This window comes from Sorex araneus, chromosome 6, assembly GCF_027595985.1.
Source record: "Sorex araneus isolate mSorAra2 chromosome 6, mSorAra2.pri, whole genome shotgun sequence".
NCBI lineage: Eukaryota > Metazoa > Chordata > Mammalia > Eulipotyphla > Soricidae > Sorex > Sorex araneus.
The window spans coordinates 116,551,979-116,567,800 of NC_073307.1; the positions used below are offsets into that span (position 1 = coordinate 116,551,979).

General features: G+C 39.1%; 1 protein-coding gene across 3 annotated transcripts in view; it reads right to left on the reverse strand.

The window, feature by feature from the left end:
* The window catches only part of LOC101554146 (vitamin D 25-hydroxylase), a 107,243-nt gene extending 92,220 nt beyond the window's left edge, over nt 1-15,023 (reverse strand). The window contains exons 1-4 of one of the 3 annotated variants that reach the window (XM_055143409.1): nt 14,929-15,023; nt 14,349-14,440; nt 13,837-13,948; nt 9,795-9,891 (exon numbers count right to left, since the gene is read on the reverse strand). In XM_055143409.1, the coding sequence (XP_054999384.1) occupies nt 9,795-9,830 (36 nt within the window). In that variant the 5' untranslated portion in view covers nt 9,831-9,891; nt 13,837-13,948; nt 14,349-14,440; nt 14,929-15,023. Of the gene's footprint in view, nt 1-9,794; nt 9,892-13,836; nt 13,949-14,348; nt 14,441-14,928 lie in introns of those variants that run through there. The other 2 variants (XM_055143412.1, XM_055143411.1) reach the window with 2 other exon arrangements.
* Between the last annotated feature and the right edge of the window lie 799 nt (nt 15,024-15,822).

The window sequence follows — 15,822 nt, forward strand, 5'->3', positions numbered from 1 at the left end:
AAATACAGGCTCAAAAACTTAAAAATATTACATACAGAAGACATTATATAAGTAATGGCAACTTTAAAAAGGCAGGTATAGGATCAGAGAGATAGTACAGGGTATGAGGTGCTTTTCCTTACATACTGATCCAGATTTATTCCCTGGCACTACATATGAGTTCCCTGAGTCACACCATAAGTAGTACCTGAATACAGACAGAGTCAGGAGTAAACCCTGAGTGCTGCTAAGAACAAAGAAAAAAAATGTATGCCTAAGTGTGTCATAAAACATAAATCTCCAACTAAAAAAGATAGTGATATATAGAGGTGAATATTATAAAGTGATTCAGTTTTTAATATAACATACAACAGAAACATTTTATACTGGCATATATAAAAACAAATGTATTATGTATGTGCACCAAATAAAGGAGCAACAAAATATATTCAGAAATTATTCAAAGATAAAATGAACGGCAGTAGCTATAGATGCAGGGAGAGTATTTGACAAGATTCAGTATCCATTTATAATTTAAAAAAACTCAAGGAAATGAAGACAGAAGGAAGATATCTCAGCATAATAGACACCATTTAGAATAAATCCATATTTAATATACCCAGTGATAAAAAAAAACTGAAAGTTAAAAAATAAACAGGAACAAGAGTACGGGGCAAACTTGATCAAATAGAGGAAACTTTCTCCCATGATCATGACAAATTTACACCAAAAACTGGTTTAAATTCACATTCATACAGAGATCTAAACTCCAACATCCAAAGTTTCCACTGTAAGGGAAGAAAGATGCTATTCTGATGGATGTGAAAGAGAGTGATACTCTTATCAATAAAGAAGTCTTATTGCTAGGCAGCAAGTTGGAATCAGGCAAAAATTTCTAAGGTACAAAAATCCTGTTGAGGAAGAGATTTACACTGAAAACCTGGGTACCTCCTTGACTCACTAATTTTTTAAATCAAAGTAAAAGATAAGTAAGAAAAGTTCTTATACTCATAGTATAGAGTGTGCTTATCTGGAGACTTAGGATAGAATGTGTAATTTTACTTATAAAGTTTGGGATTAGGCTTAAGTAAAAATTAAAGTGTGGGAAAGAAACCAATATTAAAGAAGATAGTGGCATTACTAACCAACAAACTTAGGAGAGAATCTGATAGAGGAGGCAACCAAGCCTAGAAAATGAAAAGCAACACTACAAAACTGTCAGTTTCTAGCAGGGAGCAGGCATCGTAAGTCAAGTGTTGTCTCATAATTACTGATAATGGTATCTTAGCTTTGGTAAAGATCAGTGACTTAGGTTATTATAGTTCTTTCTTCTAAGTTTGTTCTCGCTACAGGAATTAAGAGACAAAGAAAGGGCATTAATTAAGTGTATACTTAGGTCAACAGTAGATTATTTAAATACTTTGTAGTTTTTAATTCTCTCAGAAGTTAATGAGGAGGCATTATTGTCACTAATTTCAGTTGAGAATGAGACAAAGAAAGCTATTCATGTGTTACAAAAATCTGTATAACAATTAGGACTCAACTCATATTTGATGCTTTGGCAAATCTCTAGCTGTAGGTGGTAGGTGCAGAGTAAGTGCCCTCTCAGCACGAATGTGTTTTTTTTTAATTTGCAAACTTGACTTAATGCTGGGCCCAGACACTTTGGCTGATGCTGACTCCACCCTCGGCATCACATGATTCAGGAGCAATGTGTCTATGCTTTTGTCCGAGATTTTGGTGAAGAAACGTCTAGGTTAGCAAATTTGGGCCAAAAGGCATAAAGATATTTTGCTGGGAACATCTGGGAAATGTCTCCTACTCTTCTTAGGGGATTTAGAGACATTCTTTCCTCCCTTCCAGAAAGAGGGAGTTTTGTCACAGGAAAGTAGAGTCAGCCTTGTGCCCTAGAACAGATGACTGGTTGAAGAAACTTTGGTACATCTATACAATGGAATACTATGCAGCTGTTAGAAAAAATGAGGTCATGAAGTTTGCATATAAGTAGATCAGCATGGAAAGTATCATGCTAAGTGAAATGAGTCAGAGAGAGACAGACATAGAAAGATTGCACTCATCTGTGGAATATAGAATAATAGACAAGGAGACTAACACCCAAGAATAGTAGAAATAAGTACCAGGAGGTTGACTCCATGGCTTGGAGGCTGGTCTCTCATTCTGGGCAACTCAGAGAAGGGAACACCAAGTAAAATGTGGCCGGAGGTCATGCGGGGGAAGGGTGATGCATGCTGAATGTAGACTAGAGACTGAACACAATGGCCACTCAACACCTTTATTGCAAACCACAACACCTAATCAGAGAGAGAGAGAACAAAAGGGAATACCCTGCCATAGTGGCAGTGTGGGGTGGGGAGGAGACGGGACTGGGGAGGGTGGGAGAGATGCTGGGTTTACTGGTGGTAGAGAATGGGCACTGGTGAAGGGATGGGTTATCAAACTTTGTATGGGGGAAACATGAGCACAATAATGTATAATTCATTTCAATTCTTAATGTAATTTTATTAGATCAATAAAGTCCAGATGACAAAATTAAAAAATAAAGGATGACAATAATAGCTAGAAATGATCATGCTGGACAAGCACTGAGTATTAAAGTAGGTAAAGGGATATACCAGATAACCTTTCAGTATCTGTACTGCAGACCACAAAGCCCAAAAGGAAAAAGAGAGAGAGGAGAGAGAAAGTGAAAGAGAGAAAAAAACACCTGCCACAGAGGCAGGCAGTGGGAGGGTGGAGGTGATGGGAGGGAAACTAGGGCCAGTGATACTGGGAACTGTACACTGGTGGAGGGGGTGGGTGTTGGAATACTATATGACCGAAACCAAATTATGAACAACTTTGTAAAGATCTGTCTCACAGTGATTCAATAATAAAATCTTAAGAAAAAAAGAAAGAAAGTAGAGTCAGCCTTTGAGGAAAGTGACATTTGGATTAGGCCTTTAGTTAATGATTTGATTCCCCCCTTTTTTTATTTTAGTGAATCACCGTGAGATAGTTACAAGCTTTCATGTTTGGTTACAATCTCACAATGATCAAACACCCATCCTTCCACCAGTGCACATTCCCCACCACCAATATCCCCGGTATACCCCCCCCTTCCCACCCTTCCCCTGCCTCCATGGCAGACAACATTCTCCATATTCTCTCTCTACTTTTGGGCACTATGGTTGCAACACAGACACTGAGAGGTCATCATGTTTGTTACATTATCTAATTTCGGCATGCATCTCGCATCCCAACTGGTTCCTCCAGCCATCATTTTCTTAGTGGTCCCTTCTCTATTCCATCTTCCTTCTTCCCTCCACTCGTGAAGCAGTCTTCCAGCTATGGGGCAATCCTCCTGGCCCTTGTATCTACTGTCCTTGGGTGTCAGCCTCATGTGATGTTATTCTATACTCCATAAATAAGTGCAGTTTTTCTATGTCTGTTTCTCTCTTTCTGACTCATTTCACTTAGCATGATACTCTCTGTGTCTATCCATTTATAAGCAAATTTCATTACTTCATCTCTCCTAACAGCTGCATAGTATTCCACTGTGTAGATGTACCAAAGTTTCTTTAACCAACCATCTGATAAGGGATTAATATCAGGATATGCAAGACACTAGTGGAATTTTATAAGAAAAAACCTCCAACCCCATCAAAAAATGGGGAGAAGAAATGAACAGAAGTTTCCTCAAAAAAATACAAATGGCCAAAAGGCACATGAAAAAATGCTCCACATTGTTAGTCATCAGGGAGATGCAAATCAAAACAAAAATGAGATATCATCTCACACCACAGATACTGGCACACATTCAAAAGAACAAAAGCAACCAGTGCTGGCATGGATGTGAAGAAAAAGGGATGCTCTTTCACTGTTGGTGGGAATGCTGACTGGTCCAGCCTTTCTGGAAAACAATATGGACAGTCCTTCAAAAACTAGAAATTGAACTTCCATATGACCCCGCAATACCACTTCTGGGAATATATCCCGAGGATGCAAAAAAGCACAGTAGAAATGACATCTGTACCTTTATATTCATTGCAGCATTGTTCACAATAGCCAAAATCTGGAAACAACCCGAGTGCCCTAAAACAGATGACTGGTTAAAGGATTGATTCCCTTTTAATTTAGTCTAGTTTCAGTTGGTTTTGCACTTATTTATGAAAAAAGTTCTTCTAAACTAACTTTCATGAACATTAGCCAGTAAGTAGGGCAATCATCATCATCATCATCATCATCATCATCATCATCATCATCATTATCATGCTGTTGATCGTGGAGTTTCTCGAGCGGTCTCAGTAATGTCTCCATTTGTCCTAGCCCTGAGATTTTAGAAGCCTCTCTCTACTCGTCCTTCCCAAAGAGCATTGGAGGCTATTTCAGGGCAGGGGAATGAGACCCAGCTTGTTACTGGTTAATATGGTTTAAGTATTAGTAGGGTAATAATATAACCTACTGTATAATGTATTGGTCAAATCAAGACTTTTGAGAGAGTAGTAGGAGATATTAATAACTACACAGGAGACACAGGTATGAACTAGAACTGTCTTGAGCAAAAAATAAAATAAAAATAAACTTAAGAAAAAGACATGCTGACTACAGACCTCAGCAAAATAAGCCCTGTGGCTTGGGCAACAAATTTTTGATGTGAGTTTTTTAAATGTGAAGAATATGACATTCTCTGAATCTATGTGGTTTCTTCATAGTCTGTAGTCTCTTAAGGCTTTCTCTAGAAAGGTAAACTGAGGGCAAACAATAATAACCATGGACCTGGATTTGACTCACTGATAGAGCACTTACTTTATGCATGTGAGGTTTTCATTTAATTCCCAGCACCATAAAAAAATCCCCAAATAATAATAACAATCATAACCCCTCTAGTAGTCAGTTATTATAGAGATGCTGTGCAAATATCACTATGGTTTACAATGTTGATCTTTCTTACTGATGCATCTATGGATAAGTTGAAGTTTTGCTGATAACAGCTGGACTTGCTTGGGTAGGCTAAAATTTTGACTTGTATTCAGTACCCGTGCTGAATGAATACTGATATAACTACTTGGGATAAGAATCCTATAGGCATAGGGTGGAAGCTGTAAGAGTCAGGGAAATAATCAAATAGTCAAATATAATTAAAACCTTTAACTTAAGTTGTATCTTTCACATTCACTTGGCTAAAGTAAAGCATATGACCTTGTTCAATACATTGGTGTTGGAACACACATTCCACTTTAAGAAGTAAATTCTAAAAAGTCAATAAGAAATAGAAAAACAGTGTTTCCCTAAATCCCTTGTCAGTGTTCTGCATTGTTTACTCATGTACTGCTTTGGGCTAGGAATTACTATTGATTGAACTGTGTCTCTTCCAAAGGTCATGTTGAAGTCTGACACCATCGTATGAATTATGTTTGCAAATAGCATCTTTACAGTAGTAATAATGTTTAACATAGACTGTTATTGGGATCTCTAAGAATTTGTGGTAGCAAAAATCTTTGACACTCACCACCCTACAGCCAAGGGAGGGACAACCAAATTATGTACATCACATAGACCTTAAATATAATGAGTATTAGGGAAAAAATAAATGAGGCAGGAAATGAGCCTAAAAGGTTGATTGACGTTAGTGTTTGGGATTATCTATGTACGTATTACAACATGAACTATATTTTAGGATTTAGAACTTGCAATTCTCACCATATTTTCTTCTACAAAATAATTAATGATTCTGATGCATTCTCATTAGCAAACCTCATTTAAAAGTGAGTCACTATGGATGTTTTTCTCAACCTAAAGATTAAGCATGACTAATGTTTTGCAGAGGCCTCTCTGCTCCTTCCTCTTGGGGAGTGGGCTGCCTTGGCTATAACTCACAGTTCTTGGGAATAGTGAGCCACTCATATCTTGTTCCAGAGTGTAAAAGAGATTTGGCTCTGAGCTTCCCCGTTAAGGGGTCTTACAGCAGCTGAGTTAGACTCACACACACCTTCCTTTACTTCCTTCACTGTACACATATGCTGTCAGGTTGGGATTTTCCTGTTTCCAGCAGCCCATTATACACATTTTTTCTTCTGTCCAAGTCCTCAGGGATCAGCTTTCACACACCATTCCCATTGTCATGATTTTCATTATGAAGTTGACCAGAACAGTCCCAGTATCCAATGTCTTTCAACATCAACCAAGGGAAGGACCACAGTTTACTCCTCTTTTCTTCCAGAAGTCTCCTACAAGCCTACTGCCACTGATATGGTCTCCAATGACCATATGAACATGAACTTGAGAATATTGATAAAAGAGGATATTTCTGTGGCATCAGAACTGCAGCTAGTGGGTGTCTAGCACAAACACAATTATCTTTGCTGCCGGGCTATACACAACTTATCAAAGAAACAGGATTTACCTTTTTGTAGTGGAACTTAATATCAGTAGAATAAATGAATTTGCAAAAGACAAACATCATAGTCCTGTGCATAATTTCTCTAGAAAGAAAAATTTAGTGAGCTGAAAATGTCCCCTTGAGATTGTGTCTGTTCACTCAGAATCCTGATCCCAGGGATCAGGATACCTATTGAGGTCACTTATCTTGAACTCCAATCCTCCCAGACTGATGGAGGATACCGTAACCAAAGGGCAAGTTTGGCAGCAAGAAAAATTCCTTTCTAAACTCCATGAAGATAAGATTCAGAAGTTGCCTTTCAGAGATTAGTGTAGAATAGGAGTATGGAAGAGGGAGAAGGGAAAAGGAAGGATATAAGAAGTGAACAGGCAAGAGGGAACCCCTCCCGTCAGGCTAAATGTGTTTCTTAAAGTCATGCATTACTGTTGCTGTTAGAAACTCTGCTCTATAGGACAGATCATTTCTGTGCTTGTATCTCTTTAGAGTCAGCCTTTTCTCATCTCTGTTTAGTTTAGGAGCAGGACTACTGGGGAAAAGAAGCCTCCTCCCCTCCCTCCCTCCATCCATCCCTGTTGAAGGAGCTTTAGAAATAAATGTTGGTATAATCTGGAACTCTGCCCTTAGTAGGACTTATGTGTTAACAATGTATCCTGTGAAGATTTAAATGACCACTCTCTGAAGCTTTGTATTGCTCTGTCATCTAGCTTCTATGCCCAGAACAACTGGTTCTAGAGAAGACTCTAATGGGCTCATGTAGATGACCTCATTTACCAGCATACCAACATGTGCTTGTTGCTTTGAGCCTTAAGGATAGGTCTGTTTTCTTCCAATCCCTTTATTATGAAGCAGGAAAAACAAATTAGAGATGATTAATTTTGGAAGCCAGAAAGCCCACAAGAGAATATATTGTTAGCAGTCACAGATACCAAGTTGACAGAAGAGATGTTCAGGATCATGGAGCCAGCATGGTTGTGTAGCTTCAGAAGAGATAGGATGTATAAGAAATAGAAGAGATTAGAAATGACAGGAAAAAAGTCATCAAACTCTGGGCAAATTCCTCCTAGGCTGAAACAAGCGAGCTCTCAAAGCCTTCGTGAAGGTGAGACTGCACGGGAACTCAAGGAAGGAGTCAAAGACCATGGAAGCACATCCTTTGCTATCCTTAAATTATTGGTCAGGGCTACAGGTTCTGCTCTATCTTATGCAGCAGCATTTATTACGTCAAAATAGCAAGGAGATCTTTGAACTGGGCCCAGGGCGTCCAGAATCCCCAGCACTACACTTCCTATCTTTTCTTCTCACTTTCCCCAGGACTGGCTTTATCCTCTGCAGGACTATGGTAACTTCAAAGGACTGTCAAGGCAACTCAGAGGAGTTTGCAAACTGATGGATATATTCTGAATTACTGGGAAATTAGCAGTATCTCTGTTTCATAAGATGGTGAAGGGTGCCTACAGACTTGAGGTGTCTGCAAGGCTGTTACCTTTGCTATCAGTCAGGAAAATTGCCTAGTGTGTCAGAGCCTTGAAAATAGTTATCTTCTCTTTCTACATGCCATCCTCTGCAGAAAGGATAGCATCAATTTGTATGGATGCCAAGTGTTAGAACTTAAAACCATTTGATTTCAGGCTAGAGCAATAGTACAGTGAGTAGGGCACATGTCTTGCATGTGGCTGAAGCAGATTTGATCCCCAGTACCTCATATAGCCTGTGAGCCCCATCAGGAGTGATTCCTAGTGGGGCTCACAGGCTATAGTGGTGCTCGGAGGACCATATGGGATAGTATGGATTCACAGTCAGGAGTAAGTCCTGAGTACCCCCAGATGTGGTCCCAAAACAAACAAGCAAGCAAACAAACAAAATATTCCCATGATTTCAGACCAGAAGGTAAAAAAAAATCCAGTTTCTGTTGAATCTTGCTGAATGTGACTGTCAGCCTAAACAAATACAGTTTGATCTTAGGGAAATCTCTTTTGTGACTCTTGCTACTATTAGTCATGGGATTCTACTTTTGACCTCTGGACTTCTGTCTTCTAGCCTGTTAAGCGAAGCATTAGAACTAGAGCAATCTAGATTTCTTGTTGTCCCAAGATTCTGAGAACACATTTCTTACTCTCCTGCCTTCTTTGTGCCCTGCCTTTGTCTCCACTGTGTCCAAGATGTTACTTCTTCACATTTTTTTTGCCTTTTTGGGTCATACCTGGCAATGCTCAGGGCTTATTCCTGGCTCTGCACTCAGGCATTACTCCTGGTGGTGCTCAAGGACCAAATGGGATAGTATGGATCAAACCTGGGTCAGCTACATGCAAGACAAACACTCTACCTGCTGTACTATTGCTCCAGTCCCAACTTCTTCACACTATTGCGCATGACTTTTCTTCTCCTTTTTCTTCACTGAGACACATAGCTCATGTTTACTAAATTCAGGATTCAGTCTCAGTCTGTCTGTCTGTCTGTCTGTCTCTCTCTGTCTCTCTCTCTCTCTCTCTCATCTTTTTTTGTGTTTTTTTAGGGAGGTCCCACACCCAACAATACTCAGGACTTAATCCTGGCTCTGAGCTCAAGGATCGCTCCTGGCAAAGCTCTGGGTGCTGGGGATAGAAACCGGGACAGCAGTGTACAAGGCAAGTGCTCTATCTGCTGTACCATCTCTACTGTTCCTCTTTAAAACAAAACAAAACAAACAAAAACACAACTCATTTAGCTGTTAACTCTTTTAGTTATTAACTAAAGTATTCAATATGATTTCCAAAGTTATTCATAATTTGTAAAGTCCCGTCACAGACATTCTTTCATTAATCCTTTCCAAAAATGTGACCCACAGAAACTCCAAAGAGCTTCAGTCTCCAAGAGGTTCACCCAGGTCCGTGAACCTAAAAGCTATCTTTTCTGGAGTTTGGTTTTCTTCTTATCATTTGACATGTCTATTTATGCTGAACTACTTTCAAATAAAACCTTGTTTCCACCAGAGATTTTTAGAAATAACACTTTTTTTTACCCCACAGGTATTTATTAAATCTTTCCTGCCACTATTTAAGCTGCAAACTGATTTATGTCCTACTGGTTCAGGGCTTTACAAACAGACAGGAAATAAGAAATGAAATGGAGTTATTGGAGTCTGGATAACTAAAGCAGAGTCAGGAAGCTATTGTGAATTAGGGAACACATAAGTCATACCCAGGTATACTCAGGCATATGCACACCTGGAAGGAACCAAGACAAAGTTAACCCTAAGCTTCCAGACTCAAAAAAGGACAGACCACCCAGAGAAGGAACTTGAACCAATCATGACTTGACCAATTTGTCACCTAATTTGTGTATTGCTGCAACAATCACAATTCTTGAAAGCTTGTCACAAAAAAAAAATAAACTATTATTGAGGCCAAATAGATACCACAGAAGGTAAGATATTTACCTTGCAGATGACTGATCCAGATTTGATCCCTGGCATCCTATATGGTCCCCAGAGCCTGTAGGAGTGATTCCCAAGTGCAGAGTCTGGTGGGCCCTCACTAAAGAAAAAAAAAACAATTTTTAAAAAAGAAAGAAAACAAAAGAAAGGAAAAAGACTATTATGAAATCTATGTTACAGAATTTCAACTCGTTTATGTAGTGGATCTAAGCAAGTGATATCAACCCTGCCTTTTCCTTTTATTATAAGTTTTATCCCATCCATAGTCAATGAAGAACACAATTTCCTTTTTCCAGGACTTCTTGAGTCTGTTTCTCTGGGAACATAATCCTAAGACAACCCTAAAAAAATGCTTGTATTTTGCCTGAACCAGGTCTCATTCATTCTTTGATAACTATAACAACAACAACAAAAGGAGACTATAATTACATGACCCTCTCTTAGTTCCATACAAGAGGAGAGGTCCAGACTGACTGAACTTTAGGCCTGTCATGCTCTGAGTAATTTTCCTCCCCAAGGCCCACGGACATGTTTCTTGTTCCCAACTCCATAACCAGGAGATTTCCAGGAGAATGCAGTGAATGACAAATAAAGTTACCACAATGTATTAATCAAGCAGAGAGACAACCCACTGTAGAACAGGTCCCAAAATGTTTGTGGCCCAAAATATCAAATACCAATAATCAGACAAGCATGTCTAGTATCCACCCTCGGTGAGTGCTCTCTGACTTCTTGTCTGTCTTCTGCTGCTTCATAGAAAAGTTGCCCACAGCCACTTTTTCTACTTCCTTAACTCTGGTCTCTCTCCAACCCACTCCAAATAGATCAGTGACAATCTTCTCATTGCCAAATCCAGAGGTTATATTTCTGAACTCATCTTACTTGTTATGTTCAGTGTTATTAATATATCTGAGCACTTGCTTTTTATTCAAACTCTATCATGCCTTTTGTGATTCCATTTCCACCTCATTTTCTTCTCACCTTCCTGGTCACTTTTCTTAATTTTCTCTACTGATTATAGTCCATTTTTAATAGTTTTCTCCTGATTCCTCTTTGTTTTCCAAACCTTCTACATTTTCTAATTTTTAATTAGTTAGCTAATAATCAATTTTTTTTGCTATTCCAGGGATCAGACATATGAAATATATACTGTATCCATCCTGGGCATGTTCTACATGTCAGACCTTTGATTCCCCTTTACTTTCTCTGAGTCTTTCTAGTTTGATGCTTTATTTATTTATTTATTTTTATTTATGTATTTATTTTTGCCATCAATTACTTTGATGCTTTAAACATGCTGATGACACCTAGGTTTTGTTACCCAGTGAGCTTCTGATTTACATATTAAATTATTAATTTGACATTTCCATTTAATAGTTGGTCTGACAAAAAGTAGATTTCTACTCCTTTGGGTAGTTAACAAAAAATTATTTTCCTTCCTGCATCTAAATCTGTTTTCCACACTATCTCAGTTTTACTAATAACCTCAAGAGGGTAAAAAGGTTAATTATGGTCCTAAGTGACATTGATTATAAAAATGACCCATTTAATAATCAAACCCGAAATGAGGGAAAATGGAACAGAGTCATAAGTACCTGGTGGAAAAGCATGCTGTGTGCTTTCTCCAAGGGTGCTGACATTGGAATAAAACACAATTCTATTCAGTTAATGTATTGGATTTTACATCACTATTTTTACCATCTTTATAGTTAAACAAAAGCTCATTGTCCATTTCTGCTATATCTGAAAATGCTATAGTGAAGAGCCTCAAACATTGAGATTTGCTTTCCTTTTGCATTATTATTCCTCCAGTCTAAATTACAATGAATAAAACCACAGATCAAAGGGCATGGACACAAGTGTGGTTCTCAAAACATACTGCTGTGTGTCCTTTTTTATCCACTATCACAAAGGTATTTCTCCATTTCGCTGTAAATAATAATGGTATTGTTGTCATTTCTTCCTACCCAAATTAATATGTATAAAAGCATACATTATGTTTAATTTGAATTCATTATAGATTGAACATTTCCCTCATGTTTTATCATTGACATTTTGTTCTGTTTATGTCACTGCCATTAAAGTGGTGCTTATTATACTTTTATGAATCTATACCCTACACCAAAGTGTCTGCTTCCCTCCACCATTGTCCCACTGCCTCCCACATCCTACCCCATCCTCAACCCCACCATTGACATGGTAAACTCATTTCTATAGACCAGACTTTTCCATTATAAGTTCTTTTGATGATATTTAACTATAATTAAAATAAACATATAAAAATTAATTCTTTTTTTTGCAATTTACAGAAAGTTTTGGTAATTTATTACAAGTTAATACATTTGTGATTTTAAACTATAGATGTAATTTGTATTTTCCAAGATTATTTTCTAATGGTGTCTTTGAGTATTTATGTGAGAAACATGGAGTAATCTTGTTAAAAGGGAAGAAAATATGTCTTGTCTTGAAATAGTACTTCTATGTCAAGAGCAATGATAATACTGTAACAGCATGTTAAATAATTTTATGATGGTAGTGACAATGGTGAAGTTATGAATAGAAAAAAGTGAAAGTTCTTTGGACAGGGAGCTATTATGACTATAGAGGACTTGAGATACCTGTATCATTATGGACTCCTTTCTCTAAATAAAAAGATAATTATTTTTTGGAACAGTTTTGCTAGAAAGATAGGCATAATTTAGTCTGGGTAAATTATTTTATAATTATCATCATTAGTATAACCTCTTTAATTTTAAAAAACTTTAAAATTAAAAGTCTTTTTACTTTTACAGTTTCTTTTTTTTACAATTCTTTTACAATGCTGTTCTTCGTTTAAAAAAATGTTTTTTTTTAGGCATGGTGATTTACAAGCTGATGATAACAGTTTCAGACATTCAATGTTAAAACTGAAATATTTTTATGGTCTTTATTGTGTCTAAAAATGCATAACTTCTGTCCCATAATCATTCTTTAGCATCAATTACAGGAATTAATTTTCTTTTTCAATCTTTCAATAACTGGGTCTTCTTAGTTTCATTCAATACCTCAGGTACATATTTCTATCTGTATAAAAATTATACAGATAATTTTTGTTTTATAATACATCTTAATAGTTGTCACAAATTATCTAATGCTTCCTTTTCAGCAGGTCTGACTTTAGGGGAGAGACTCTCCAAACAATAATAGTGAGTTTTGTTGAAATATTGTATGCAATCAAAGTGAAAGTAAAGTGAAATTTATTAGTTACACAGGCGGGGGGGGCTAAGGGGGGGGCTAGGGACGTGGGGGGGGTTAGGGGTGTGGGGGGGCGGGGTGGAGCTATACTGGGATTCTTGGTGGTGGAATATGAGCACTGGTGAAGGGATGGGTATTCGAGCATTGTATTACTGAGATTTAAACCTGAAAACTTTGTAACTTTCCACATGGTGACTCAATAAAAAATTTAAAAAAAAAATAGTTGTCAGAACTGATCTATTGCCCAGTTTTTCTCTTATGCACCTAAACTATATATTTTCCAAGTAAACTTTATAACTCATGTTTACTATAATATAAAAATCCTGTCATGTTGAAGTTACACTGGACTGGTCAGTTATTTCAAGGTGATACATGATCCTTATAAAGATATTAGTATTTTATATTCTATTTCAAAACGAGTGTACCATGACTGCTCTAGAGAAAGTTCAAGAAGAATGGAGACAGGAGCAGGAACAGGAAAGAGAGAATCTACACTCTATTATGGTGAACTTCCAATTAGGGGTGCTCAATGAGGCTGGGGCACAATCTCCCAGGAGTCAACAGTTCCTGAAGAAGGTTGTAAGCCAGCTGGAGAAAGAGAATGCCCTTAAAGAGACTGAAGCTTACCCTTTAACCAAATCTACCTTTCCCGATCTGGCATTCTAAAGTGGTAATAGCTTGGTAGATCTCAATATATTACTTATGAGCAAGTTAGCATAAAAAATATTGTTTTTCATGTAGGTACCTGTGAAGCCAATGACTAATGACTATGTTGTGTAATAGGAAAAAGAGATTAGGTACTAGGGTCTACCTGTCTGGGGTCCATTTGGATCATTGTTTACAATCACCAGAGAAGAGAAGTAGTGGGGTCCAAGAATCAGTACAGTTGATCCTGAAACAGCCTTCAACTTACTAAATATAATCTGAAAGAGATAAAGAAATAAAGTAACAGATCACATAGGAGAATTAATAACCACAGACTTATTTGCAACATGGGAAAACTTTAGCATGCAACTCATTTCTCACATCATGAATAGAATAGAAAAACAGTGGGCTCTGCCTAATTTAGTTTGGTTCAAATACTTAAAAATTATAATCAGTCAAAAGGCATTCTTGAGACTCACTAAAATTTGCAATAAAGAATATTGTACATCATTACTATATGTCAGTTGTAAAGTAACATCTTTATGTAGAAAATCGTACACTCCCCCCACCCTCCACCCCCTCCCGCCAATGACCCGCACCAGGCCCACTGTTAATTCTTCACAACGTTTCTTACCGAAAATGTCTGCTCCTGGGGCCGTGCCCGAAAAGCTGCCTTACCTGCCATCGTCAGTGTCAAGAAGGCCCATATGGCCCATAAGGATGTCGAGAATCAGGAAAGAAGCGATCTTCCAGAAACCCCTCATGCCTCTCTGTAAAGGGAGAACAGAGTCGGTACCTGCACATTCAGATTCTAAGTGCCCTGAGACCTGGGCTTTGGTTTTGCCTCTGCCTACGGTTCTGTCGTTCCTGGAGAACCACGTTCCCAGGACCCACTTGCAGGAGACAGACTGGGAGCATAAATTGCAGAATGCTGCCGAGCACGCACAGAGACTGCAGAATTACTCGGTAAAGAAATCTGCTCTGCGCGCGCAGTAGGAGCGCGCGGTCTGAGCACACAGTGCTTCATGTCCCAAGAGACCCTGAGACCAGAGTCGCCTCATCTCAGTGCACGAGTCTCCAGGCTGAGACTGTCCGGGATTACCTGGAGACAAACCCTGAGAGTCACAGATGAATGCAGAGACCCAGGCAGCGGATAGAGACAGACAGGCGAGCTGGAACCCTAGAAAGAGACAAAGGGAGAGAGAAGGGCGGGCAGGAGAACAGAATCGCACGCCTACGCGGGCATACTGAAGCTCACCTGGCTGGCAGAGGTGGGGACAGAGTCTCGGGTGTCTGGGGAAGCAGTAGCAGCTGGGCGCTGGGCAGTGCTTCTGATGCCTCCCAGCACCAGGCAGCTGCTCCTATTTCCGCTGTTCTGGGGCTGGGTCTTCCGGCAGCCAATGAGGGGGAAGATGCTGCGCCACGGGGATTGTGTCACCCACTTGCGCCCATAGCTCTTGTATTCGCATGGAAGCCAAGATGGAAGGCGTGCAGAAGAACCTGAGAATGTGAAGGCAACTGAAGAGAGTTGGAAATTTTCAGCTCTCGACTTGCAGTGTTTTGAACGGAAGCCCCCCACCTGTTGCGCAATAACACCATCCACTCCCCGTTATCTATGCAATGGGAACAGCGTTCCCATCTTCCGGTTACATTGTCATTATTTGCCATGAACACACTGTTCAGCGATAGCACAGCGGGTAGGGCATTTGCCTTGCACACTGACGACCCGGGTTCGATTCCTCTGCCCCTCTCGGAGAGCCTGGCAAGCTACGGGGAGTATCTCGCCTGCATGGCAGAGCCTGGCAAGCTGTCCGTGGCATATTTGATATGCCAAAAACAGTAACAAGTCTCACAATGAAGACGTTACTGGTGCCTGCTCAGTGATACGTTGTGCAGAGGTGTTTGTCCAGTCAGGATTCCGGTGTTTTGAAGGTTGTTTGGGTTGTAGGCTCGTGGGCCCAATTCTGCTGTCACTAATTAGGACCTGCTGGAGAGATGACACTCTCTGCTAGTCTGGGTTTTCAGCAGGGACAGATGGAGCTCTCATCAGACAGAACTGGCCCTAAGTCAGGCGTTCTTAGCTGGATGAGGAAGAAAATGTGACCAGCTTAATTGAGGGGAGAAGAGAGATAGGGTAAGAACTGTGTTTAAA